This window comes from Lissotriton vulgaris, chromosome 11 (genome assembly GCF_964263255.1).
Source record: "Lissotriton vulgaris chromosome 11, aLisVul1.2, whole genome shotgun sequence".
Lineage (NCBI taxonomy): Eukaryota > Metazoa > Chordata > Amphibia > Caudata > Salamandridae > Lissotriton > Lissotriton vulgaris.
Window position 1 is genome coordinate 752,581,426 of NC_141699.1, and position 25,301 is coordinate 752,606,726.

Consider the following 25,301-nt stretch of genomic DNA (forward strand, 5'->3'; position numbering starts at 1 on the left):
TAAGCATCCATATATTGCATAATCTGTAGGGCTGGGCGTATTTGCGAAGTAGTGCTTCGCGGAGCTACGCAAAGTGCACTTCGCACTACGCGAGCTATGCGTAGCACTACGCGAACTGCGTAGTAACATGTTCGCACTGTGCAAGATGCCGTTTTCAATGATTGCACAGTGCCGACAAGCATCCGGCATTGTGCAATCATTGAAAACGGCATCTTGCACAGTGCGAACATGTTACTACGCTGTAGTTTTCTGCCGCTCGAGTAGATTTTTACTCGAGCGGCAGCTTTCTCAAAGCGGACTGGTAGTTTCTCAACGCGAGCGGTCGCGAGCATACGCGACCACTCTCAAGGAGAAACCTGACCTCCCCGCGTTGAGAATCTAGCTGGGAGGTTTATTTTCCACGCTCGCGATTAGCAACTTGATGTTGCTGATCGCGACCGAGGAAAAAGTCTCGTCGGAATTTCTTTTTGCTTGCTCGCGGTCACCAACTTGACGTTGAGGACCGCGAGCAAGCAAAAAATGTCTGCTGCACTATGCTACGCTATGCTACATGTGTTTGCACTGTGCTACGTGCAGTTTGCGTAGTGCGAAGTAGCGCAAATTTCGCAAACTACGCAAGAATAGCGTAGTGCTTTGCCCAGGCCTAATAATCAGATGACAAACAATAGTGGCAAGCTTAGCACAGTGTTTATATGATGTCATCTGCTGTTTGTGGGGTGACAACCGGGGGGGGTGAGCACGTCAGGCCGCGAAGGCCAGGTGGCAGTGGAGCCATCATCACTGAGGGATTTCGATGACTCTGCATCTCTCTCCACGCTTGAGACGTGGTCTCTTATTGCCGTGGTCATGTGTAGGGCTTGCCGGCGCTCCGTCGGTATCTGTTCCAGACCCGGGACTGTCTTCGAGTGAGGGGGGCCACCCTGTTTGACCTCTCCTGCACTCATGAAGACTGCTTCCCCGCAGTCCTCGCTGAGTGGGGCCTCAAAGCAGCCAAGCCATTCCCCTTCACCCATACCTCCTGATGCGAGTCAACGGAATGCGCATGCCCCTCAAAGTTGACTCAAAGTCAGTCAGGAAATAGCAGTGAGTATCGCAGGTCCAGTTTGCAAACTCGACTCTTGACTGCTTGAAAAAAGCTCCTATGCTTTTGGACTACAACTGTGTAGTTTGGCAAAAACTTTACAGAGGAATTTTTCACCCTGATCTCTGGAAGTCTATGTGCTTCGCCCAGGATAGTGTCCCAGTCTCTGTAATTCAGGAGGTGAAATAAGAAGGGCCGCGGCCCAGCGCCAGGAGGTGGTCTCCTCGTCGGGACCCAGTGTGCCCGTTCTAAAGTAAAGAAGGGTGTAAACTCTGCAGAAGGTAGCAGCGCACAGATCCACCTCTCAGTGTAGGAGACAGCATCCAATCCCTCCTCTCCCTCTGGCAGCCCTACCACTTGCACACTGTTTCTGCAGGAATGTCCCTCAGTGTCCTCCATCTTATGCTCCGGGGTGCAGACTCATCCATCAGGGACTAGATGTCCGTTGTGTGTTCTCGGGCGAGAGGTTGGACTTCAGATAGGAGAGTGATGGGGGAGAGATCCCCAGTAAACATGCAAGGCATCAGAACTGTGGTGCGATAAGGTTTCCCAGTGGATGAGCGACCCCCTGTACAGCACGGTCACCACATCTAGGACAGCATCGAAGTGAGGAAGGCACACCTCACCATGTAAATCCCTCCCACCTAGGGAAGGACAGATCTGCAGTGTGCAGTGTGCAATCTGCACGGTCACCGTAGGCAACCCGCTAGGTCAGGGCCTCACTGCAGCGCAGAACAGTCCAGTAATATCTCGCCCCGTCTGATCACCAATCAGGAGCAGTGGTCCCACAGCGCATCTGAGGTCCCATAGCATAGCAAAAGTTTTCCCAGGCAGCTCAGGCTGCCCGGCCACCAGTGACCATCTGCAGTCAGCCAGTGCAGCACTCCGCGAAGTGACCATGTAGCGGGCACATGTATGTCCCAGGGGGGCCTAGGTCCGAGCCCACCCTCGCACCCCCGTTCACTGAACAGGCCAGGAACCTGACCCCACAGGTCTTTGTGGATCTTCACCTGTGGTTCCCCAACATTGCGGGGAGTGTGGGAAGATATGATGATGCAAGGGGAGTTGGGCTCCCCACCGTTGGCCACCTCCACCTTGTGTCCCACTCCGACCAGGGCCCGATACGGCCCCAGAGTCTCCAGGCGCTATTGCAAGCGGGAGACCTGGACCCGATCTCACCCTTGTGCCCCTCTATATTTCCTGAGTGGCCGTTGCTTGGTGCGGACCATGGTGATGTCCTGCACCGCCACGACAAACAGGCCCGCCCAGGCTCCCGGCCTCCTCATCACAACTGCGCATCGTAGCCGCTTCCACCACCACTGTGCGTTTGTACCCAGATCAGGGGCCTGTGCCCGACCTAATCCTCATGCTCCCGCGCTCTTACCGGTCAACACTTCAGGCAATTTCAGGCCACAGCATCACACTCCAACGTCTGATGCAGTCTCAGCCAGGGGTGAAGGAGAGGTCCAGAGACACACTGATCAGCGTGGACCTCTCCAGCCACCTCTCGCATCCGCCAAAACCTAGGGCCAATACGCCCCCTGGATCACTCCAGCACAGGCTGTCTCAGGGGGGGAGCGAGCCTCCCGGCACCACTCCTCCTGTCTCAGTCTACATGTCTTCGGCTGCGTCAGCAGCGCTCCCAGGGCCCGACCGGGGCGGGGCCAACATGTGGCTCCGCTGTATGTGAATGGGCAGTTGGACTTCTCACTGGGGGCCCCAACTAGGTCCGTGATTACCCACCAAGGGCCCGGACTCAATACAGCAATAAGCTCGCTCCTTATTGCAAGGGTGAGATAGTCCTGCATGTCTGCTATTACAGGCCAGAGCAACTACGATGCAGGCCGGGCCCCTCAGTGCTTCTGCCTCCTAATCCCCATGTCCAGAGGGCCAGCAGGGCGACTAAGAGCAGATGCAGCAGCTGTGCTCCTCAGGGATCAGGTTCGGCTGACCAGAGCTATCAATGCTGTTGTCAGTGCAGGATTACAGGAGAATAACAGGGCATTCTAACGGAGTTGTGTTAGATCACGTCCGACATCGTGGCTGGCGAGCCACGCCCTCCCAACAATGGCTTTCTTCTTCATTTTTTTTTACTACTTGTGTCCTTGTGCCTCCTCTTTTCTTTGTTTGTATCAATGTTGGTGGGTCCGCCTACCCCTTCTATGTGGCACCAGTCTTCTCTCTATAGTGGGTGGCACATTCCCCTGGTGCACTCATCCCCCCGACAAGTACATGGTGACGGGGATTGAATCTGTTACCACACCTGTGATCCCCAGGTGACCAACTCCGGTTCAGACCTTGGCTGTGTTCAGATTTCCTTGGTCATGAGGGAACTAGAGGCCCTGGGGACACTACTGAACCAAAGCACAGCAGTATCTTTTCTTGTGCTCTAGAGGTGAGGTGTCTTCTTTCCAGGTGGGCATTCCTTCAGATTCACTTCCGCCATGTACAGGCTCTGCTCAATAGTCTCTTTATTGTGTTGAGGGTATTAAAGTGGGGGTACATACCCCTTCCCAATCCTAAAATGACATCTCATCACTCCACTCCTGCCCCCACCTTCGGCACAGCATTTTTGAAATTTCCAAAATGGCACCATCAGGTAGTCTGTTAAAGACCTTCACTGAGAGCCTAAGCTCTGTCCTTAAATGATGCAACTGCCTCATCCCTTCCCTCTAAAACGTTAAAGCCCTCCTGTGACTGGCTCCAGAGGTCTTGTTATCCTCCTTTTTTCTGTGATGTTGTGCCTTCCTAGGCCAGGTTCAGGGTGAAAAAATATCTGCACATTCAGATTCCATTCCCTCCCTCATCTCTCCCAGGACCAGGCCAAATTACTGACTAATGGCCTTATTATGTGGGGAAGTCTTTTAACCTCCAGCTGGTGAGCAGAGTAATTACCTTGGCCTAACTGGTTGATTCAAAGGCCAGAATCAAATTCGATGCTGAGCCATAGAAAAATGATAAATCTTGAAGTGCCACAAGGAGTGAAGCTATATGTAAAATTAATGTCAGATCTGCATTCGGTATCATGATTTACCACTGGATTAGAGCATCATGCTCCTTTTTAGACCTAACAATGGCGAAACTGTGCTTTGGTGTAGATTTTGCCCATAATCTTTAACACTGGAAAGCCCTTTACATACTTCAGTGAACTGTTACAGATGCACATACCCGCACTATTAATGCCCACTCATATTATAAAGCCTGCACAATGAAGCTCCAATCCCAGAAGGGTCTCCTTACTGTGATTGACTGCCTGTATGCAGATTCTGGGCTGAGTTAGATAGATGTCTTACACACTTAGCCCAAACACATGTGTACAACAATGTGTAAGCGTGTTAACGTGCAGCCTGCCCAGAGCCTCCTAACTTAGCTGCACAGCAGGTGACCTTATCAAAGGCATTGTCTCTGGTGGTTATTACTTTCTGTCCATTTCACCAGGGCTTACACTGAGTGAGACCCAGGTAGTAAGAATCACTCACGGCAGACGGATTACATTGGGTGGAACCCATTTCTCACAAGGCCTTTCAAGTTTTCACTCAAAAGGTGTCAGTATTGTACAACATTTAGTTAGGGACGGTGTCAGTTTATTGTTAGGTGTGGAAACACTGGAACCACAAGTATTTCAGTTGCAAGGGATTTTTTCAATGTGAGACATCAATCCCTGAAATTATTTCTTGGGCACCTGACATTTATGCTCATCTAGATGGATCATAAAAGGAATTGTCATCACATCTGCTCACTTGTATTAGTTAATTAACCCATGTCTCTCTAAAGTCTTCTCCTGGCTAAGACACAACCAATTAAAATGTAACTCCGAGAAGTCAGAGATTATCTTTTTCGGTCCGCGTCGGTACGAAGCTTGGCATGCATGGTGGCCTCAGGACAAGTCCCCCCCTTTGTCATCCATTTCCACCGTGAAAAATCTAGGGGTCAATTTGGATATGACCAGTCCCCTATAGGAAAACAGTGGTTCAGGCTCTGGTAGTCTCTAGATTGGACTATGTTAATTCCATGTATCTCGGCCTTCCTGAATACCTCCTGGGCCAACGACAGGTGATTCAGAATGCGGTGGCAAGGGCCATTTTTCTGACAGGGCCCAGAACCCACACTACTCAGCTTATGTCCGCGTTACACTGGCTCCCAGTGGGAAAATATTTCATTTGAAAGCCCTGGTCTTGGTCTTTAAAGCTTTCCACAAGATTGGAGCCCTCTACCTTAGGGATAGATTCCAACCTTATATTCCACAGCATACTTTGAGATCTTCTTCCCTGCTTCTGATCTCAGCCCCAAAGGTTCAGCTCTCACTGGTAGGGGGTAGATCTTTTCATGCAGTGGCCTCTCAGCTGTGGATTAGCCTACCCTTCTCCGTTAGACAGAGCCCAGACCTCCTTACTTTCAGGAAGAGTCTGAAAACGTGGCTCTTTCATTTGTGAGCTTCATAGCAATGGAATGCTCTGTTCGACTTTATGTGGTCTATGTTCTTCTCAGCGGCAGGATACTCCTAGCAGTAGCCGTGCGCTTTATAAATATTAGCCAACATAACATAACATAACATTAGTTGCTGCCTTAACAATTATGAATCTATCATCCCAGTGTAGGTTTAGAATACTTCTCAGTATTCATTGGCTGGGAGGGAGGAGATGCCCCTGTTGCAAATTGTGAAGACAACTATGCACTCATGATGTGTGAGACACATGCACTTGAGTGTGTGAGGTGCAAAGAGTTCCCCAAGTGAGTGTGAATGTTCCTCCCCAAGGGTATTCTTTTAGTATATCTATGTTGCCCTGCTGAGTCAGAGGCTTGTAAATAAACTTTCAGAAAATGGCACTAAGCCAGCTTTGTAGATATGATTAGTTACTAGCGTGAGACTCACGTGGAAGGTTTTGTGGACCTGTTGCCACTTCTTAATTTGTGCCCGTCATTTACAGGTCCTAGGCACCGGCACTTAATTGTCAGCATCTGCTCTAGTGACAGTCCACCACATGGTGGCACTGTTTTTTTAATTTTGAGATAAGCACAACAACCTTTTTTATTAAGTCAATATACACTGAAAATGAATAGTAGCAGCCTCTCATGGCATTAAAATAGCTTTGTGTGACCTAAAATAGCCTGATTTGTCCCATTTTTAGGAGTTCGATTGTTGGGTGTTATGGCAGGGCTGGCAGGGTATGACTGATGCAGGCTGCAGTGGCTTTCTAAGAATATCCCTGGCACTTAATTATTTTACAAATTAAACACTGCCTGTTGCCCGGGAAGGGGCACTATGAATGTTTGAAAATGAGAATACTTAATGTCAGTATACTACATATGCCCACCACATTCAACCTTCACTCATATCCTGTACAGTAGGGTGACCAACCGTATGTAAATTAATTTCACGGACTGCCCGTTATTTGTGCCTCTTGTCGGTTGTCCATGAGGATTTCTTTCACGGACGCCTTTTGTCCGTAATTTTGGGGATGGCAGCAAGCTGTGCTGTTCCCCTGCGACGATCGATGTTCGGAGCCAGCTCATACTTCTCTTTGAACTCTAGAGGCTGCAGCAGCCCCTCTTCTACCTCCCTCAGTCTGTGGACTGGCCCATTGTCATTCTGACTGTGGATGATTATCACATAAAGAATGACAATTGTTCAAAGGTGTAGTGAAGCACCCGCTATATCTGCTTAAGTGGGGGTTTCAGGGGGGTCAGATAAAAATGTTTCTTGGCCCTCTCTGACTTTGTTCTTTGGTTCTCAGTTCAGCATAAGACAGAATAACAAATAAACACAGCAGAATAATCACTGTGATGCAGCTGTTGGGAGGGGGCTAAAAGATGCTAGAGTAGCCAAAAACGGCAGAAAGGCAAGTGCACAATTGTCTCAACCTAATATTAACTTATTTTGATGTTTACATATGTTGGTTGTCTATTTACTTACTTATGTACTATTGTGTGACTTCCTCTGATGTGTTCTCCCTCAATTTTTATATCTATTTCTTAAAATTCCATATTACCCTGGTGCGTTTTTCTTTAAAACCCTGCGGATGCAATTGATACGGCTATTATAGGGTGGTAAACAACTGAGACTTAAGTGGTCTATCCTCACACACCCCAATGATAAGGGTGGATTCGACATTCCTGACTTTGAGGTATATCATATTAGCGCGCAGGCTCACTATGCCTACCACTGGATGTTGCCTACGCTGTATCTGCCACAGCTGGCGACAGAAGACTGGGTGGCTCATCCTCTTCCTTTAAGCGGCCTTATACACGGGCCGGCTGCTGCCCTGGAGACACCACCCATGACGGTAACCTGCACGGTGGATGCCTGAAGGCGCATGGCAGATATGTTGGAGTCTAAGCTATTATATTCTCCAAGGCTCCCGCTCACGTATCATCCGCAGATGGTAATATTGCAGGAGATGGGTTTTCGGACCATGTGCAAAAGAGTAAATATCTCCACGTGGGGTGATTTATTTCACAATGGGATGTTTCAGGCCATGGACCATTTTTTTCAAGCTGGGCGCCCCACACCATTGGAGGCTTTTCTGTACGTGTGACTTAGACAGGGGATGCGGGCGGTCTTGCCTGATTTCCCACATGAACCGGAAATATTTGAGCCGCTTCATTTTCTGCTTAGCTCCTCAGATGGGAAGCATCTGGTGTCAGGGATATACAGTTGTATAAGGATGTAACAGCAGGGGATGGAGGGGTCGGCCCGCATGCACTGGAGTGCAGATTTAGAAAAGGAAGTAACAGAGAGCCAATGGACGTATTGTTGTAGGGTCACTGAACATATTTCGGCTAGTTGTAGATTCAAAGTTATACATTATACGTTCTTGCAGCGTCTGTACTACACTCCCGCTAAGAAATATAGATTTCAGTTGTCAGACAATGACAGATGTGATAGGTGTAAGGGGGCTGGGGCGGGGTTTTTCAATTTATAGTTCGAAAGTCCAGGGGGATGGGAGTACTGGACGCAGGTACATGCGGCCCTTGAGCACATGCTGGACACCACACTGGAGAGAGACCCATTGATTATGTTGTTGGGATATACTGCGCACATACCTAAACATTGCAGAAAGTTTTTAGACGTTGCACTGTTACTGGCCAAGAGACGTCTGGCTTGCCGATGGGGTAGGGGGAGGGCTCCAAAATTTAAGGAATGGCTACAGGATGTTATATATTGTCAGGATCAGACTGTTGTTTATGCTGAGACACAACCGATGGCTTCCAGACCTCGGGATATATGGGATCCGCTAAACACATATCTTGTCAGAAGCGCAGAAGAGTGATCTGACACATCCTTACAACATGATGCTCCAATACTGGATAGCGGAGAGATGTTGTTGTAACCTCCTTTGCCTGGTGAACACTGGCTTGGACATTGCCATTGCTGTATACTTGCCTAGATGGTTGGTGTTGTTGGTTATCCTACCATTGGACTCTACGGAACTGTCACGATGGACATTTTGTATTATGAAGTGGCATCTCTCTTATATACACGTGTCTCTCTGATAACCCCCATAGTATCAATGTACTGTACAATAAGTGCCATTGAGGTCCCATATGAGCAAAGTGGATGAGATGTGGTGCTTGCACTACTTGTAGGCAGCATGTATAGATGTGATGTAATAGCCTGCTGTAGCTTAAGATGCACATGCCGCACTGTGAGATTATGTAGAATTATAATTGTCTGAAAATTGTTCTAAATAAATATAAATAAATAAAAAAAGCAGTATGTCAGAGAGCCTCCACCCGGCCCCACTCCCAGAGGGGAGCACAGGCTAGAGTCAGGCCCCCATTCCCTACAGATTCAACCATAACAAGCTAATCATCCATGTATTGCATAATCTGGGCTGGGCGTAGTTTACGAAGTAGAGCTTCGCAAAGCTACGCAAAGTGCACTTCGCACTACGCGAGCTATGCGTAGCACTACATGAACTGCGTAGTAACATGTTTGCACTGTGCATGATGCCGTTTTCAATGATTGCACAGTGCCGACAAGCATCTGGCATTGTGCAGTCATTGAAAACAGCATCTTGCACAGTGCGAGCTGTAGTTTTCTGCCTCTCGAGTAGATTTTTACTCGAGCGGCAGCTTTTTCAACGCGAGCTGGTAGTTTCTCATCGCGAGCAGTCGCGAGCATACGCGACCACTCGCAATGAGAAACCTGACTTCCTCGCTTTGAGAATCTAGCTGGGAGGTTTATTTTTAACGCTCGCAATCAGCAACTTGATGTTGCTGATCGCGAACGAGGAAAAAGTCTCGCCGAAATGTCATTTTGCTTGCTCGAGGTCACCAACTTGACGTTGAGGACCGTGAGCAAGCAAAAAATGACTGCTGCACTATGCTACGCTACGCTACATGTGTTTGCACTGTGCTACGTGCAGTTTGCGTAGTGCGAAGTAGCGCAAACTTCGCAAACTATGCAAGAGCAGCGTAGGGCTTTGCCCAGGCCTAATAATCAGATGACAAACAATGCTAAAGGGCCATATCACAAATAGTGGCAAGCTTAGCACAGTGTTTATATGATGTCATCTGCTGTTTGTGGGGTGACAACGGGGGGGGTGAGCACGTCAGGCCGCAAAGGCCAGGTGGCAGTGGAGCCATCATCACTGAGGGATTTCGATGACTCTGCATCTCTCTCCACGCTTGAGACGCGGTCTCTTATTGCCGTGGTCATGTGTAGGGCTTGCCGGCGCTCCGTCGGTATCTGTTCTAGACCCGGGACTGTCTTCGAGTGAGGGGGGCCACCCTGTTTGACCTCTCCTGCACTATTGAAGACTGCTTCCCCGCAGTCCTCGCTGAGTGGGGCCTCAAAGCAGCCAAGACATTCTCCTTCACCCATACCTCCTCCTGCGAGTCAAAGGAATGCGCATGCCCCTCAAAGTTGACTCAAAGTCAGTCAGGAAATAGCAATGAGTATCGCAGGTCCAGTTTGCAAACTCGTCTCTTGACTGCTTGAAAAAAGCTCCTCTGCTTTTGGACTGCAACTGTGTAGTTTGGCACCAACTTTACAGAGGAATTTTTCACCCTGATCTCTGGAAGTCTATGTGCTTTGCCCAGGATGGTGTCCCAATCTCTGTAATTCAGGAGGTGAAATAAGAAGGGCCGCAGCCCAGCGCCAGGCGGTGGTCTCCTCGTCGGGACCCAGTGTGCCTGTTCTAAAGTAAAGAAGGGTGTAAACTCTGCAGAAGATAGCAGCGCACAGATCCACCTCTCAGTGTAGGAGACAACATCCAATCCCTCCTCTCCCTCTGGCAGCCCTACCACTCACACATTGTTTCTGCAGGAATGTCCCTCAGTGTCCTCCATCTTATGCTCCGGGGTGCAGACTCTGTCCATCAGGGACTGGATCTCCGTTGTGTGTTCTCAGGCGAGAGGTTGGAGTTCAGATAGGAGAGTGATGGGGGGAGAGATCCCCAGTATACATGCAAAGCATCAGAACTGTGGTAAGATAAGGTTTCCCAGTGCATGAGCGACCCCCTGTACAGCACGGTCACCACATCTAGGACAGCATTGAAGTGAGGAAGGCACACCTCACCATGTAAATCCCTCCCACCTAGGGAAGGACAGATCTGCAGTGTGCAGTGTGCAATCTGCATGGTCACTGTAGGCCACCAGCTAGGTCTGGGCCTCACTGCAGCGCTGCACAGTCCAGTAATATCTTGCCCCGTCTGATCACCAGTCAGGAGCAGGGGCCCACAGCGCATCTGAGGCCCCATAGCTTAGCAAATGTTTTCCCAGGTCGCTCAGGCTGCCCGGCCATCAGTGACCATCTGCAGTCAGCCAGTGCAGCACTCCGCGAAGTGACCATGTAGCGGGCACATTTATGTCCCAGGGGGGCCTAGGTCCGAGCCCACCCTCGCACCCCGGTTCACTGAACAGGCCAGGAACCTGACCCCGCAGGTCTTTGTGGACCTTCACCTGTGGTTCACCAACATTGCGGGGGAGTGTGGGAAGATATGATGATGCAAGGGGGGGCTCCCCACCGTTGGCCACCTCCATCTTGTATCCCACTCCGACCTGGGCCCGATACGGCCCCAGAGTCTCCAGGCGCTATTGCAAGCGGGGGACCTGGGCCCGATCTCACCCATGTGCCCCTCTATATTTCCTGAGTGGCCGTTGCTTGGTGCAGACCATGGTGATGTCCTACACCGCCACGACAAACAGGCCCGCCCAGGCTCCCGGCCTCCTCATCACAACTGCACATCGCAGCCGCTTCCACCACCGCTGTGCATTTGTACCAAGATCGGGGGCCTGTGCCCGACCTAATCCTCATGCTCCCGCGCTCTTACCGGTCAACACTTCTGGCAATTTCAGGCCACAGCCTCACACTCCAATGTCTGATGCAGTCTCAGCCAGGGGTGAAGGAGAGGTCCAGAGACACACTGATCAGCGTGGACCTCTCCAGCCACCTCTTGCATCCGCCATAACCTAGGCCCAATGTGCCCCCTGGATCACTCCAGCCCAGGCTGTCTCAGGAGGGGAGAGAGCCTCCCGGCACCACTCCTCCTGTCTCAGTCTACATGTCTTCGGGCTGTGTCAGCAGAGCTCCCGGGCCCGACTGGGGTGGGGCCAGCATGTGGCTCCGCTGTATGTGAATGGGCAGTTGGACTTCCCACTGGGGGCCCCAACTAGGTCTGCGATTGCCCACCAAGGTCCCGGACTCAATACAGCAATAAGCCCGCTCCTTATTGCAAGGGTGAGCTAGTCCTGCATGTCTGCTATTACAGGCCAGAGCAACCACGATGCAGGCCGGGCCCCTCAGTGCTTCTGCCTCCTAATCCCCATGTCCAGAGGGCCAGCAGGGCGACTAAGAGCAGATGCAGCAGCTGTGCTCCTCAGGGATCAGGTTAGGCTGGCCAGAGCTATCAATGCTGTTGTCAGTGCAGGATTACAGGAGAATAACAGGGCATTCTAACCGAGTTGTGTTAGATCACGTCCGACATCTTGGCTGGCTAGCCACGCCCTCCCAACAATGGCTCGCTTCTTCATTTTTTTTACTACTTGAGTCCTTGTGCCTCCTCTTTTCTTTGTTTGTATCAATGTTGGTGGGTCCGCCTACCCCTTCTATGTGGCCCCAGTCTACTCTCTATGGTGGGGACCACGTGTGAGCCCAAACCCATGCAGACAAGCCAGCTATACCACACACCGCTTCACACCCTCTTCTATATTGGCGTTGGAAACTGCCAGCAGAACCTTCACTCTAACCCACCGTCCATGCAGGCTGGCACATTCCCCTGGTGCACTCATCCCCCCGACAAGTACATGGTGGCAGGGATTGCATCTGTCACCACACCTGTGATCCCCAGGCACTGGGGGCCCCCGGTGACCAACTCTGGTTCAGCCCTTGGCTGTGTTCAGATTTCCTTGGTCATGAGGGAACTAGAGGCCCTGGGGACACTACTGAACCAAAGTACAGCAGTATATTTTCTTGTGCTCTAGGGGTGAGGTGTCTTCTTTCCAGGTGGGCATTCCTTCAGATTCACTTCCGCCATGTCCAGACTCTGCTCAATAGTCTCTTTATTGTGTTGAGGGTTTTAAGTTGGGGTACATACCCCTGCCCAATCCTAAAATGACATCTCATCACTCCACTCCTGCCCCCACCCTCGGCACAGCATTTTAGAAATTTCCAAGATGGCACCATCAGGTAGTCTGTTAAAGACCTTCACTGAGAGCCTAAGCTCTGTCCTTAAATGATGCAACTGCCTCATCCTTTCCCTCTAAAACTTTAAATCCCTCCTGTGACTGGCTCCAGAGGTCTTGTTATCCTCCTTTTTTCTGTGGTGTTGTGCCTTCCTAGGCCAGGTTCAGGGTGAAAAAATATAAGCACATTCGGATTCCATCCCCTCCCTCTTCTCTCCCAGGACCAGGCCAAATTACTGACTAATGGCCTTATTATGTGGGGAAGTCTTTTAACCTCCAGCTGGTGAGCAGAGTAATTACCTTGGCCTAAGTGGTTGATTCAAAGGTCAGAATCAAATTAGATGCTGAGCCATAGAAAAATGATAAATCTTGAAGTGTCACAAGGAGTGAAGCTATATGTAAAATTAATGTCAAATCTGCATTCGGTATCATGATTTACCACTGGATTAGAGCATCATGCTCCTTTTTAGACCTAACAATGGCGAAACTGTGCTTTGGTGTAGATTTTGCCCATAATCTTTAACACTGGAAAGCCCTTTACATATTTCAGTGAACTGTTACAGATGCACATACCCACATTATTAATGCCCAGCCACTCATATTATAAAGCCTGCACAATGAAGCTCCAATCCCAGAAGGGTCTCCTTACTGTGATTGACTGCCTGTATGCAGATTCTGGGCTGAGTTAGATAGATGTCTTACACACTTAGCCCAAACACATGTGTACAACAATGTGTAAGCGTGTTAACGTGCAGCCTGCCCAGAGCCTCCTAACTTAGCTGCACAGCAGGTGACCTTATCAAAGGCATTGTCTCTGGTGGTTATTACTTTCTGTCCATTTCACCAGGGCTTACACTGAGTGAGACCCAGGTAGTAAGAATCACTCACGGCAGACGGATTAAATTGGGTGGAACCCATTTCTTACAAGGCCTTTCAAGTTTTCACTCAAAAGGTGTCAGTATTGTACAACATTTAGTTAGGGACGGTGGCAGTTTATTGCTAGGTGTGGAAACACTGGAACCACAAGAATTTCAGTTGTAAGGGATTTTCTCATAAATTTTGAGACATCAATCCCTAAAATTATTTCTTGGGCACCTGACATTTATGCTCATCTAAATGGATCATATAAGGAATTGTCATCACATCTGCTCACATGTATTAGTTAATTAACCCTTGTCTCTCTAAAGTCTTCTCCTGGCTAAGACACAACCAATTAAAATGTAACTCCGAGAAGTCAGAGATTATCTTTTTCGGTCCGCGTCGGTACGAAGCTTGGCATGCATGGTGGCCTCAGGACAAGTCCCCCCCTTTGTCATCCGTTTCCACCGTGAAAAATCTAGGGGTCAATTTGGATGTGGCCAGTCCCCTATAGGAAAACAGTGGTTCAGGCTCTGGTAGTCTCTAGATTGGACTATGTTAATTCCTTGTATCTCGGCCTTCCTGAGGCCGACGTACAAGGCCTTCCTGGGCCGACGACAGGTGATTCAGAATGCAGTGGCAAGGGCCATTTTTCTGACAGGGCCCAGAACCCACACTACTCAGTTTCTGTCCTCGCTACACTGGTTCCCGGTGCGAAAATAATTCATTGTAAAGCCCTGGTTTTGGTCTTTAAAGCTTTGCACAAGTTTGGAGCCCCCTACCTTAGGGATAGATTCCAACCTTATATTCCACAGCATACTTTGAGATCTTTTTCCCTGCTTCTGATCTCAGCCCCAAAGGTTCAGCTCTCACTGGTAGGGGGAATGTCTTTTCATGCAGTGGCCTCTCAGCTGTGGAATAGCCTACCCTTCTCCGTTAGACAGAGCCCAGACCTCCTTACTTTCAGGAAGAGTCTGAAAACGTGGCTCTTTCATTTGTGAGCTTCATAGCAATGGAATGCTCTGTTCGACTTTATGTGGTCTATGTTCTTCTCAGCGGCAGGATACTCCTAGCAGTAGCCGTGCGCTTTATAAATATTAGCCAACATAACATAACATAACATAACATTAGTTGCTGCCTTAACAATTATGAATCTATCATCCCAGTGTAGGTTTAGAATACTTCTCAGTATTCATTGGCTGGGAGGGAGGAGATGCCCCTGTTGCAAATTGTGAAGACAACTATGCACTCATGATGTGTGAGACACATGCACTTGAGTGTGTGAGGTGCAAAGAGTTCCCCAAGTGAGTGTGAATGTTCCTCCCCAAGGGTATTCTTTTAGTATATCTATGTTGCCCTGCTGAGTCAGAGGCTTGTAAATAAACTTTCAGAAAATGGCACTAAGCCAGCTTTGTAGATATGATTAGTTACTAGCGTGAGACTCACGTGGAAGGTTTTGTGGACCTGTTGCCACTTCTTAATTTGGGCCCGTCATTTCCAGGTCCTCGGCACCAGCACTTAATTGTCAGCATCTGCTCTAGTGACAGTCCACCACATGGTGGCACTGTCTTTTTTATTTTGAGATGAGCACAACAACCTTGTTTATTAAGTCAATATACACTGAAAATGAATAGTAGCAGCCTCTCATGGCATTAGTATAGCTTTGTGTGACCTAAAATAGCCTGATTTGTCCCATTTTTAGGAGTTCGATTGTTGGGTGTTATGGCAGGGCTGGCAGGGTATGACTGATGCAGGCTGCAGTGGCTTTCTAAGAATAGCCCTGGCACTTAATTCTTTTACAAATTAAACACTGCCTATTGCCCGGGAAGGGGCACTATGAATGTTTGAAAATGAGAATACTTAATGTCAGTATACTACATATGCACACCACATTCCACCTTCACTCATTTCCTGTACAGTAGGGTGACCAACCGTCTGTAAATTTATTTCACGGACTGCCCGTTATTTGTGCCTCTTGTCGGTTGTCCATGAGGATTTCTTTCACGGACGCCCTTTGTCCGTAATTTTGGGGATGGCAGCAAGCTGTGCTGTTCCCCTGCGACGATCGATGGTCGGAGCCAGCTCATACTTTTCTTTGAACTCTAGAGGTTGCACCAGCCCCTCATCTACCTCCCTCAGTCTGTGGACTGGCCCATTGTCATTCTGACTGTGGATGATTATCACATAAAGAATGACAATTGTTCAAAGATGTAGTGAAGCACCCGCTATATCTGCTTAAGTGGGGGTTTCAGGGGGGTCAGATAAAAGTGTTTCTTGGCCCTCTCTGGCTTTGTTCTTTGGTTCTCAGTTCAGCATAAGACAGAATAACAAATAAACACAGCAGAATAATCACTGTGATGCAGCTGTCGGGAGGGGGCTAAAGGGTGCTAGAGTAGCCAAAAACGGCAGAAAGGCAAGTGCACAATTGTCTCAACCTAATATTAACTTATTTTGATGTGTTGGTTGTCTATTTACTTACTTATGTACTATTGTGTGACTTCCTCTGATGTGTCTGTAAAACGTACCTTTTGTCCCGAATTTTGTACTGAATTTTGACCTTCTGTCCTGAATTTTTACACTCACTGTCCTGAATTTGCATCTAGGCCAGTTGGTCACCCTTCTGTACAGTTGGGCACAAAACAGTTAGAACAATAGAGGTAAGGAGTCGTGACGGTGAGTAGATGGTGCATAAATGGGGGAAATGTGGTTACATAATCATCACACTCCTGAGCACACAAATGTGGGATTGGGCTTTCGGCTTTCCTAAAGGTAGGTCATTTCTTTTACTTGCATTTTCACACATGAATAAGTGCTTTAAAACAAGCTTTGGCAAAGAGACTACATCTGACTCGTGTTTTGAGTAATAAGCCAGATCCACAGACTTTGTCAGTGATTTATTTTCATCCTACTGCTGGGTGCGCTGATAAGCAGCAGCCCAGTGGTAGAATGAAAAGAAGTCACGGGGAAAGGTCGGTGTGACGGGGCGGGTCGTTCCTCTGAGGGACAAGACAAAATACGAGACTGGTGGTCAGCTGTACCCTTGTCACCCGCTTGTGTCCCCTCTCAACAGCATGACTCTCCTTACCTCCACGAAGAATGGCAACCCAAGAAAAGCGAACACCTTTAGGAATACGAGGAGGAAAAGGGACAGGGCGCCTTTAATTATGCTGTCCAACGCGACGAGACTCCTCCCCTCCTAAACGTCATAGAGTCAGCTGCATCAAAAGAGGGACGAACCCGGAACAAGACGGACGGCGTTTCCCCGGAGGACGAAGGCGTTGGTGAGCGGAGAAGGAGTGAGCAGTCGAGGAACCTTGAGGAAGAAGCGGAAGAAGAGGATGAGACGAGCCCAGGTGTTTTCATCAAGCCAGTAGGCCAACGTCTCCACGAGCCGCCCCGCGACACTCCCGCGGGAGCAGCGTGGCTATCACAGGTACGGGGTAAGGTAGCGGGTTGGGTGGGACGGCGTGTCCAGCCTGCCGACTAGGAGCCTGCCTGTAAATACTTGCATATAAGAGTGTACAGTCTTCTAAATTCCCTTCCCCACACCAGCACTTGAGCACTATCGTAGTACTGTACAAACACCGGTGTACTGGTTTCCCTCACTCCTGGCCCCGCATATACAAATACCGGACGTCCCAGTAACTCCCCTTTCTTTCCTTTGTTTCTTTGGTTACCGCTCTACACGGAGGATCCGACCTATCTGGCTTATCCACTCTGGAGCCCATCAAGAACCGAGTTTGCAAGAGAAAGACTGACGAGCTGAAGGAGGAAAGCTTACATAAAAATAAAGCCTTCATTGAAATCTTTAATCAAGGACTCTGAGTCCGTTACTCCCACCCCAGCTCCCCCATTACAGTCGGTCATGCTAAACGATGAATAGTCTGATACAATACTGCATGTCTGACATCTTGTGATATTGCCCCCTTTTATAGAAAACATCTTTATTGATTTGAATCAATCAACAAGAACAATCAAATACAAACTGCATAACCTCTTGCATTGAAAACATCATTCCATGCAGCAACGGCTTGTCTGCAATGGCGGAGGAGCGTTGCCCCACTGCCTGGCTCAGAGCTGGCAAATGTAAAATAAAACCATGTTCTTGCAGGGCCAAGGCATGGGAGGGGGGAGGAGGAGTGCATGTACATTCCACTCCCTAAGTGCTCATGTGTGTTTGGCCGGCCGTCTCACTGCCAAAACACACATACGCATTAGGTTTTCTCCAGCCCAGCTGCACTGAGCATCTGGGCTGGGAAATCCCCACAGACTCCCTGGTCTGAGCAGGGCATCTTTCCTGCTCGCGTGGGGATTGGATAGGGAGTCTGTCCCAGGGGCTGCTGGGACCCATAAAGAAGATGAGAGGCGGCGCTTGAGACACGATGCTGGAGGAGGCCGACGGCAAAAGGTACGTTTATTTATTTATTTTTTAATATTGTATTCCCCCCCCCCCCCCGAGCGACACCGTCCACGCGACACCACCCGCCCCACCACCCTTTTTTTATTGCAGCTGCCGCTGATCACATATGCAGTGCAAACAATTCAATTAATCCCTCCTCCATTCCCTCGTCCTCCCTGAGTATAAATGCCATTTAAACAACATAAGAATAGAGTACAACGCTTCAACCATCATTGCACAATAGGATTAGATAAACATTGGCAGATCATTGCATAAATTCTGAAATATTACATGGGTTCAGTTCAATTAATTTGATATCCGGAGTATATATGAGATATTCAGATAGTAAAAAGGCAACAGAAGGGACTAAATGTCAGTTGTTTCCAGGGATTAGCGCACATCTCAATCTGCTAATTCCCCCTCAGTTTTGTTCATCTGACCATGCAAGGGCAGATTTTTACATGGCAGGTCCCAAATATCTTGAGGCCTCGACCGAGGAGGTAATAGTTCAACATATATGGACAATTGTTCATTGCAGTAGATTAGGTCAGATTGCCAGTGGTTGAATTTCAGCGCTCTTCCACACTCCTTACGGCAGGCAACCCTATGCTTAGCCAATAGTAGAGCCAGGTCCACATATTTTTGGAAACCCACTTTGATCTCCCCTGTGTGCCCCAAAAGTGCCAAGAGAGGAGTAAGCGTCCGAGGCGCAACTAGAGCCACATTTTAGGGGGGGGGCTAATTCTTCCAGCAATAGTCAGAGTGGAGATGCAGGGGCTCTAAGAAGGGGTGAAAAAAAATTAAAGCCTCGTTAACAAGTAAATGGTCTTTTAAAGACCTGTGAAGTACTAGGATGCGGCTACCATAGGAAGGGCACCAGACCGGCAGAATATAGCAGCTCAAAAAGTGACTGTGTGTGCCCGGGAAGCTGTCTCTGCCCAGGCTGACACACCCAACGGGGGAGGCTGAAGCCCTTTGAGCCCTATGGGCGTTGCGCGCCTGGTAAGCGTCAAGTCCTGTCCTACCATATCACTTAGTACAATGGAAACCTCACCCAGAAAGACTGAATTGGCCCACATATCCATGCAAGATGGAAAAGGTCTACCCCATCCATTCCACATCTGGCTCACCTGTATCTGGCTGGAGATGATAGCAATGAAGTCTAATGGGAGTAGAGTAGATTCTGTGAAGAAATGTGCACATGATATAACCGCAGCACTTTGGCATCACAGATAAGCTTCCAGCTACGCTCACACATGCGCATTTTCAAATTTACCAACACCAAAATGAGAAGTCCAGAGTGCGCACCTACCAGCAACTTCAGTTTCCACTAGTAATAATAAAATGAGCAGCAGTTTGTTGTAAGCCTCTGCAAAAATCAACATCTGTCAACTGGCTACTGTGAACAACACAGACAAATGGCTGTCAGGGAAGACGGCAGGAAGCAAATGGGCGGGGAAAAAAGACCCAATTAAAATACCAACATAATGTTGGAAAAAAAATAAGTTCATGCATCCACCTCATCAAATGAACGCCCATCCAATATTTCAAATAAAATGTCACACTTACTGTAACTCTAAATACAAACTTAATATACTGAATACTAAATGAGAGAGGTTGTGGCTTAATGGGCAGAGCTGGCGAATTTGGAACCGGGGAAGCGATACTGAGTCCTGGCATCGGCTCAGCATTCTGTGATTTTGGGCAAATCACTTCATCTCCCTGAACCTAAAAAAAGAGGAGTGTCACTTTGTGTAATGAAGTTGGTGATCATGTAGAGCCTCCAATACCTTCAGGTCGAGTTGTCCCCAGGGCCAGCTCCTCCGCTATGGTGGAGGAGCATCGCCCCACTGCTTTTAAGGAGTGAGAAGCAGAAACCTAAAATGATAATAACTTTGTGTTATTATCATTGTAGGCTACATCCTGCTGCTTTGCGGGTGGTTGACTGGGCGGGCTGCTCTGCTCTTGGAGCAGGACAGGCGAGGAGTGGTTTTCCCATTCCTAAATGCGCAATGATTGTTTGGTCGGCCCTCTCGGGCTGCCCAAACCAGTCATGCACACTTTCCCCGTTCTCCATGGAGGCTGCATTACTGCATGCGGCTGGCCGCAAGGTAAGTTTATTTTAAACAATATATTTGACCCCACCCCACCGCGACCCACTCCAGCGTGATCCCCAACCCCCTGCGCGATTCCCCCGTGCCCACCCCACCACCCGCGAGCAATGCCGGCAACCCCTGGTTGTCCCTATACAAGATTGCAAACAAACAGAAATGAAAAATCCGGGGATAAGAAGGAGGAGGAATATGGAGAGGAATGAGAGAGCAATATGAGCACGGGTTGCACCGAAACCCTAAAACACAAAGTTCTCACACAGACTTATTTAATAGTTGATGCAATTTAAAAACACAAAAAAAAGTGACTGCAAGTAAGTCCCGGGCACACACGAACAAGGTGTAAATGAAATGATAATTGTAAGAAGGTCCAAGAAAGTCTCAAAGTTAAATCTTCAGTATAATCTTGTTACTTATTCAAAGTAACACACGAAAACCGTCTGACACATGTTTCGTCGCCACTGGACTTTTCAAATTTGCAAAAGCCCCTCATGCAGAAGAAGGATACTTCAGAACAGCCATTAGAAGATGGTGAGAACCTTCTTTGGGCGGATCCAAGATATGATTGACAATGTTTCACGCCAATGGCGGAAAGGACTTGAGCCAAAGAAGTTGAGAGAGCCTTACCAAGAGCCACTGATAAGTTTATATTATATTATATCTGTTTAAAAAAACTGTTAGCTTTTACCAGGTCCATAAATAAAACATGAATACAAAAATGACACGTTGCTGTTCGATTAAAGCTTACTTTTGAGTATTCATTTTGAAACACCAAAAACAAATCATACATTTTGTTAAGTCGTCTATCTATCTCCGACTTTGGAGCAGCAAGGTAATTCTCCAAGAGAATTTTTTTTTTACAGGTTTAAGAAATATATGAAGGCACAATGCAAACATATTCCAGTAACTTAGCTGTACCTTTAAAGTCACAGTGCAGCCGAAGCTCTTTACAGAAGATTTACTCTTCGGACATGTACGCCATTTTACCTGAGTGGGATGTTTGTGGCTGTATATAGATGGGTACAGGCATGGCAGAATAACCCAGCTTAGCACGGTTCTGTTTTACATGGCATTCTATGACGCTGGATACAGGCAGGCATTTAGGTGTACAGGGAATATTTACCATCTAAATATAAAGATTGTGGGCACAAGTCTCTGGTTGTACTATGCTGACTTCTAGTGTCAGACCACCTTCATGACACTGTTTAGTTAACTCCATTTAGTACATATTTTTATTATTATTTATTATTGAATCAAAAAATAAAAAATAAACGATTTTACCTTTACAGGAAAGTAATCTCCAAAATGCTTCCAAAGTGCCCACTTGCTCATCCATTGTGATTTCCTACCACCTGTAGGGATACAGCAAATACTGTAGTTCAGATGTTATTGCACTACTGAATGATATCACATATATCACCAGAAAGAGATTAGACCAGCTGAGACATTCAGAATGTAGGGCTGAAGAAATCTTAAATAGCTTTAAATAGTATGCAGTTAGTAACTGAATTCCATATCCTAAAAGGAACTACTCCAATGCCCTTGCTGGAAAAGCGACCTTAACATATGAAATCCATAACTTAGCTTTCTTCTGTTGTTTTTCAGTATTATTCCATATGAATAGAACAAAGACAGAGCTTTGCTGATATATGGTCCTCTTCCATGTATCCTAATGATGGAATTGATAAAAAAATAAACTACAAAATATATATATAGATACATTTTATGTGAATTTAATTTTATATGTTCTACTTACTGAGGAAGGATGCTTATAGTGAGCATTGCAGTTGAATGTATGCAGCCGTATGTATTAAATTATGCATTTAAACAGTTTTTCGCATATAACGGAAGTGATATTGGTAGTGTGTTATTACGCCAGACCAAAATGATTGACATGCAGATTCTCCATAATGTATTGTTTCTAGTGTACCTGCATAAATTATTTACCCTACTGTTTTAAAACATTGCAGGCTTGAATTTGAACTACTCATCTTTACAAATCGAGTAGAACCAGAGGCCATATGTACAGTATGTTAGCGAATCGGTATTCTTTACAAACTGAATACCGGTCGCTAAAGCATGAAAATGGAATTTGTGGTACCTAATTGGAGTCCTCAAGTTAAATTTGCGAATGGTTTCTAAATCAGTAATTAAGCAACTCCAAATAGTGAATTGCAAATAAGAAATCATTATTTGCGATTCGCTATGTTCGCCACAGTCACAAATGACGAATAGTCACAAAAACAACAAATTGCAAATGCAATTGGCCACCACCTCTACCCAGGTGGTAATCATGTTCAAGCTATAACAAGTGCCCCAAAATGCATCAGAGTTTTTCCAACATGGCTGCTCTGTATGTCATGACAATGAAGATTTTGGCCGGATTGCAGAAAAGGCGGAGAAGACAGGAGAGGATTTTAATTTCAGACTTAGGGTCACACTGTTTGAACAAACAGAGGAGGTATACAGCAAGTATAGGTTAAGTAGTGATGTAATCATGTAATCATAGATATAAATGCTGATTTAAAGCCTCAGCTTGACAGACACACCTTATGTAGTAAGGCCATCCCAACCCATGTGCAGGTGCTATGCAGTGCGCTTTTATTAGCGTCTGGCAGCTATTTTGGTGTGATTGCAGCAACTGGTGGTGTGTCCCAGAGTTCACTAGTGCAATATTTCTGCGCATTCCTTGATTCTATGTTAATGCAAATCAATACCCACATATATTTGCCTAGAAATGCCCATGAACTGCATACTAGCATGCTTCAAATTCACAGGGTAGCAAAATTCTCAAATGTTATTGGATGTGTAGATGGTGCATATGTGTCAGTTGGCCCACCCTCCGCCATAGAGTATTATTCCTCCACAGGAAAAATACTCATGTTATGATTATACAAGTTCTGTGTGATGCAAAACATGTGATCACAGACATAGCACATGTACCTGAGAGCACCCATGAGACTACAAACTGAAGAGTTCGATGATGCATACATTTTGGGCAATAAGTCTATGTTATTTTATTTTACATAACAGAACCATATTTTTTAAATGTGATGTGTATCAATATACATTACTATTTCAGGTGATAGTGCATATGCCATTCGCCCATAGATAATTACTGTATACATGAATTCAGCCACATGCTGTCAGCGTTGCAACAATTTGGCACATAGGAAAACCAGAAGTGTTATTGGGTGCACATTTGGAATCCTGAAAAGTAAATTTAGATGCCTGCAGAAGAGTGGTGATGCCCTACAGAACTCTCCCGACTTCAGCTGCAAGATTGTTGCAACATGTGCAATTCTTCACAAAGAAGCCCCAGGAAAAGGTTGAATTGTTACTGTATCTGACTCTGAAATTGGTGAGGATGAAGAACAGCTACCGCCAGATCTGCAACATGATGAATTGGGAGCAGCAGAGGGTCAAAGGTGGTGTGCTAACATTACTGAGAATTGTTGCACTGGGTGAGTGAAATCTTGAAAACTAATACTAATTAAAACTCAAAGCCATTTTGTGCAGGTAATAAAACATCACAGTTTAATCCTTTTTTTCAAGGACTGTAAGCATACAAAATTACATTACTTTATGCCACCAGTAGTATATGAACATAATTTGAAATATGGGTTATGACAAATAGGACAATCAACATAAGCACCAGGATATCATCATATGACTTCCATTTGGTGCAACCAGAAGAGCTGGCACCCACATTTTCACCTCCAGCAGTGCCACACCTGGTTCCATGCACACTCATAGTGTCGCTGACAGACATACTACTCACACTAGAGTGGTTCTCTCTCTCAGGATGTACTACTTGATTGACACCTGCTATCTGAGTGGTTTGCCATCTCTCAGCAGCATTTGTGATCTGTAGCAGTCCACGGGCCACATCCTCGCTGTAGTGTCCAATTTTAACCTGGATGTTGTCAGAATGTCTTGATAACACAGATGTTGCATGTGCAAGTTTGTTTATTACTGTAATCAAGCCTTCCATGTGAGACATTCCCTATGTCTGTGTTGTTCATGGTCTGCATTGATATGTAGACATGGGATCTTCACAGCGTCTGTCAGATTATCAATCTAACATCAGCTAGGGTTGTTGCAATGTTTTCAATCCTGCTGCCATGCTATTATCAATATTAGTAAGTTTGTAATTAATCTGCTTTATTTCTCTCTGTTGAACAGGCGCTGAACTTTCAGCATCAACGCCACCAATCCACCAAGCACCGTAACATTTTGTGCGATGTCACCACTTTCAAGGTTTGCGGGAGATGGATTAGTGGGCACACAGTGATTGCGACATCTAAATTGACCCCATTGGTCTTGTGGCCTGGCTACAGGTTCCTAGCTCAGCCTCTGAGTACTTCCTGCACCTAATACATTGGAAGACTGTGATTGCACTTGCAGTGTTGTGCTCATTGGTGTAAGCTGTGGTATTGTGTCTTCACTTTCATCAAGAAGTGGCTATTCTTTCTGTACTGGAATATCCACAAAGGCCTCAACTTCAGACACATCAGTCTGATGAGAATGGATATCTGTTTAAAAATTGAATAAGTATTATTTATTGTACTATGGCTGTGTTATATGAGTTTAATTGCATTATGTTGATATAATAACATTTTTGAACGATCATGGGCAAAATGTCAGTTGCTTAATATGTATTTGGTGTGGTGATTAGAATCTTGTAATACACTTATCTTGAGGGGTATCAGCAGTTCAGAAGTGTCAATATTTCCGAATCCTTCCACTGCCCCTAGTTCCAACGTTGTTTCAACAAGTTCTTCAGGTGCAGTGGGGGAAGTGGGAAACAGTTGGGGGGGGGGGCAAACAGTTGGGGGTGGGCGGGGCTCCTCCTGTTCCTCTGGACAGAGTTAGCAGGGTTGCCACCTTCTCCTTTGTCCCGGATCTTAGGTCATACCATCTTTTTCTAATCTCTTCAATGGACTCTGTGTGAGTCCTACATCATTTATTTTTTTCTGCGTTGCCTTCTATGTGTTTCTTTTTTGGGAATCAGGCACAGCAAGGGAGGTTTTCCCAAACAGTTTATCACATGGGTCACTCACTCCTCTTTGAGGATCTCCAATTCCTTTTCCGAAAACGTTCATTTCTGTTATCTGGCCCTTACGTGAGAGTGGATTCTCAGCCAATCTTCCTAAAGTATTCCACTTCCTGATTGCAATATCAAACTGGGGCATATGTAGCACTCACTATTTGCAAGACTATT

General features: G+C 46.9%; 1 protein-coding gene across 1 annotated transcript in view; it reads right to left on the bottom strand.

Moving 5' to 3' along the window:
- Positions 1-25,301, bottom strand: part of LOC147683454 (diacylglycerol O-acyltransferase 2-like) — a 421,011-nt gene that overhangs the window by 114,214 nt on the left and 281,496 nt on the right. Inside the window, exon 5 of the mRNA XM_086943875.1 lies at positions 21,359-21,429. Coding sequence (XP_086800001.1) covers positions 21,359-21,429 — 71 coding nt within the window. The remainder of the gene's footprint in view (positions 1-21,358; positions 21,430-25,301) is intronic.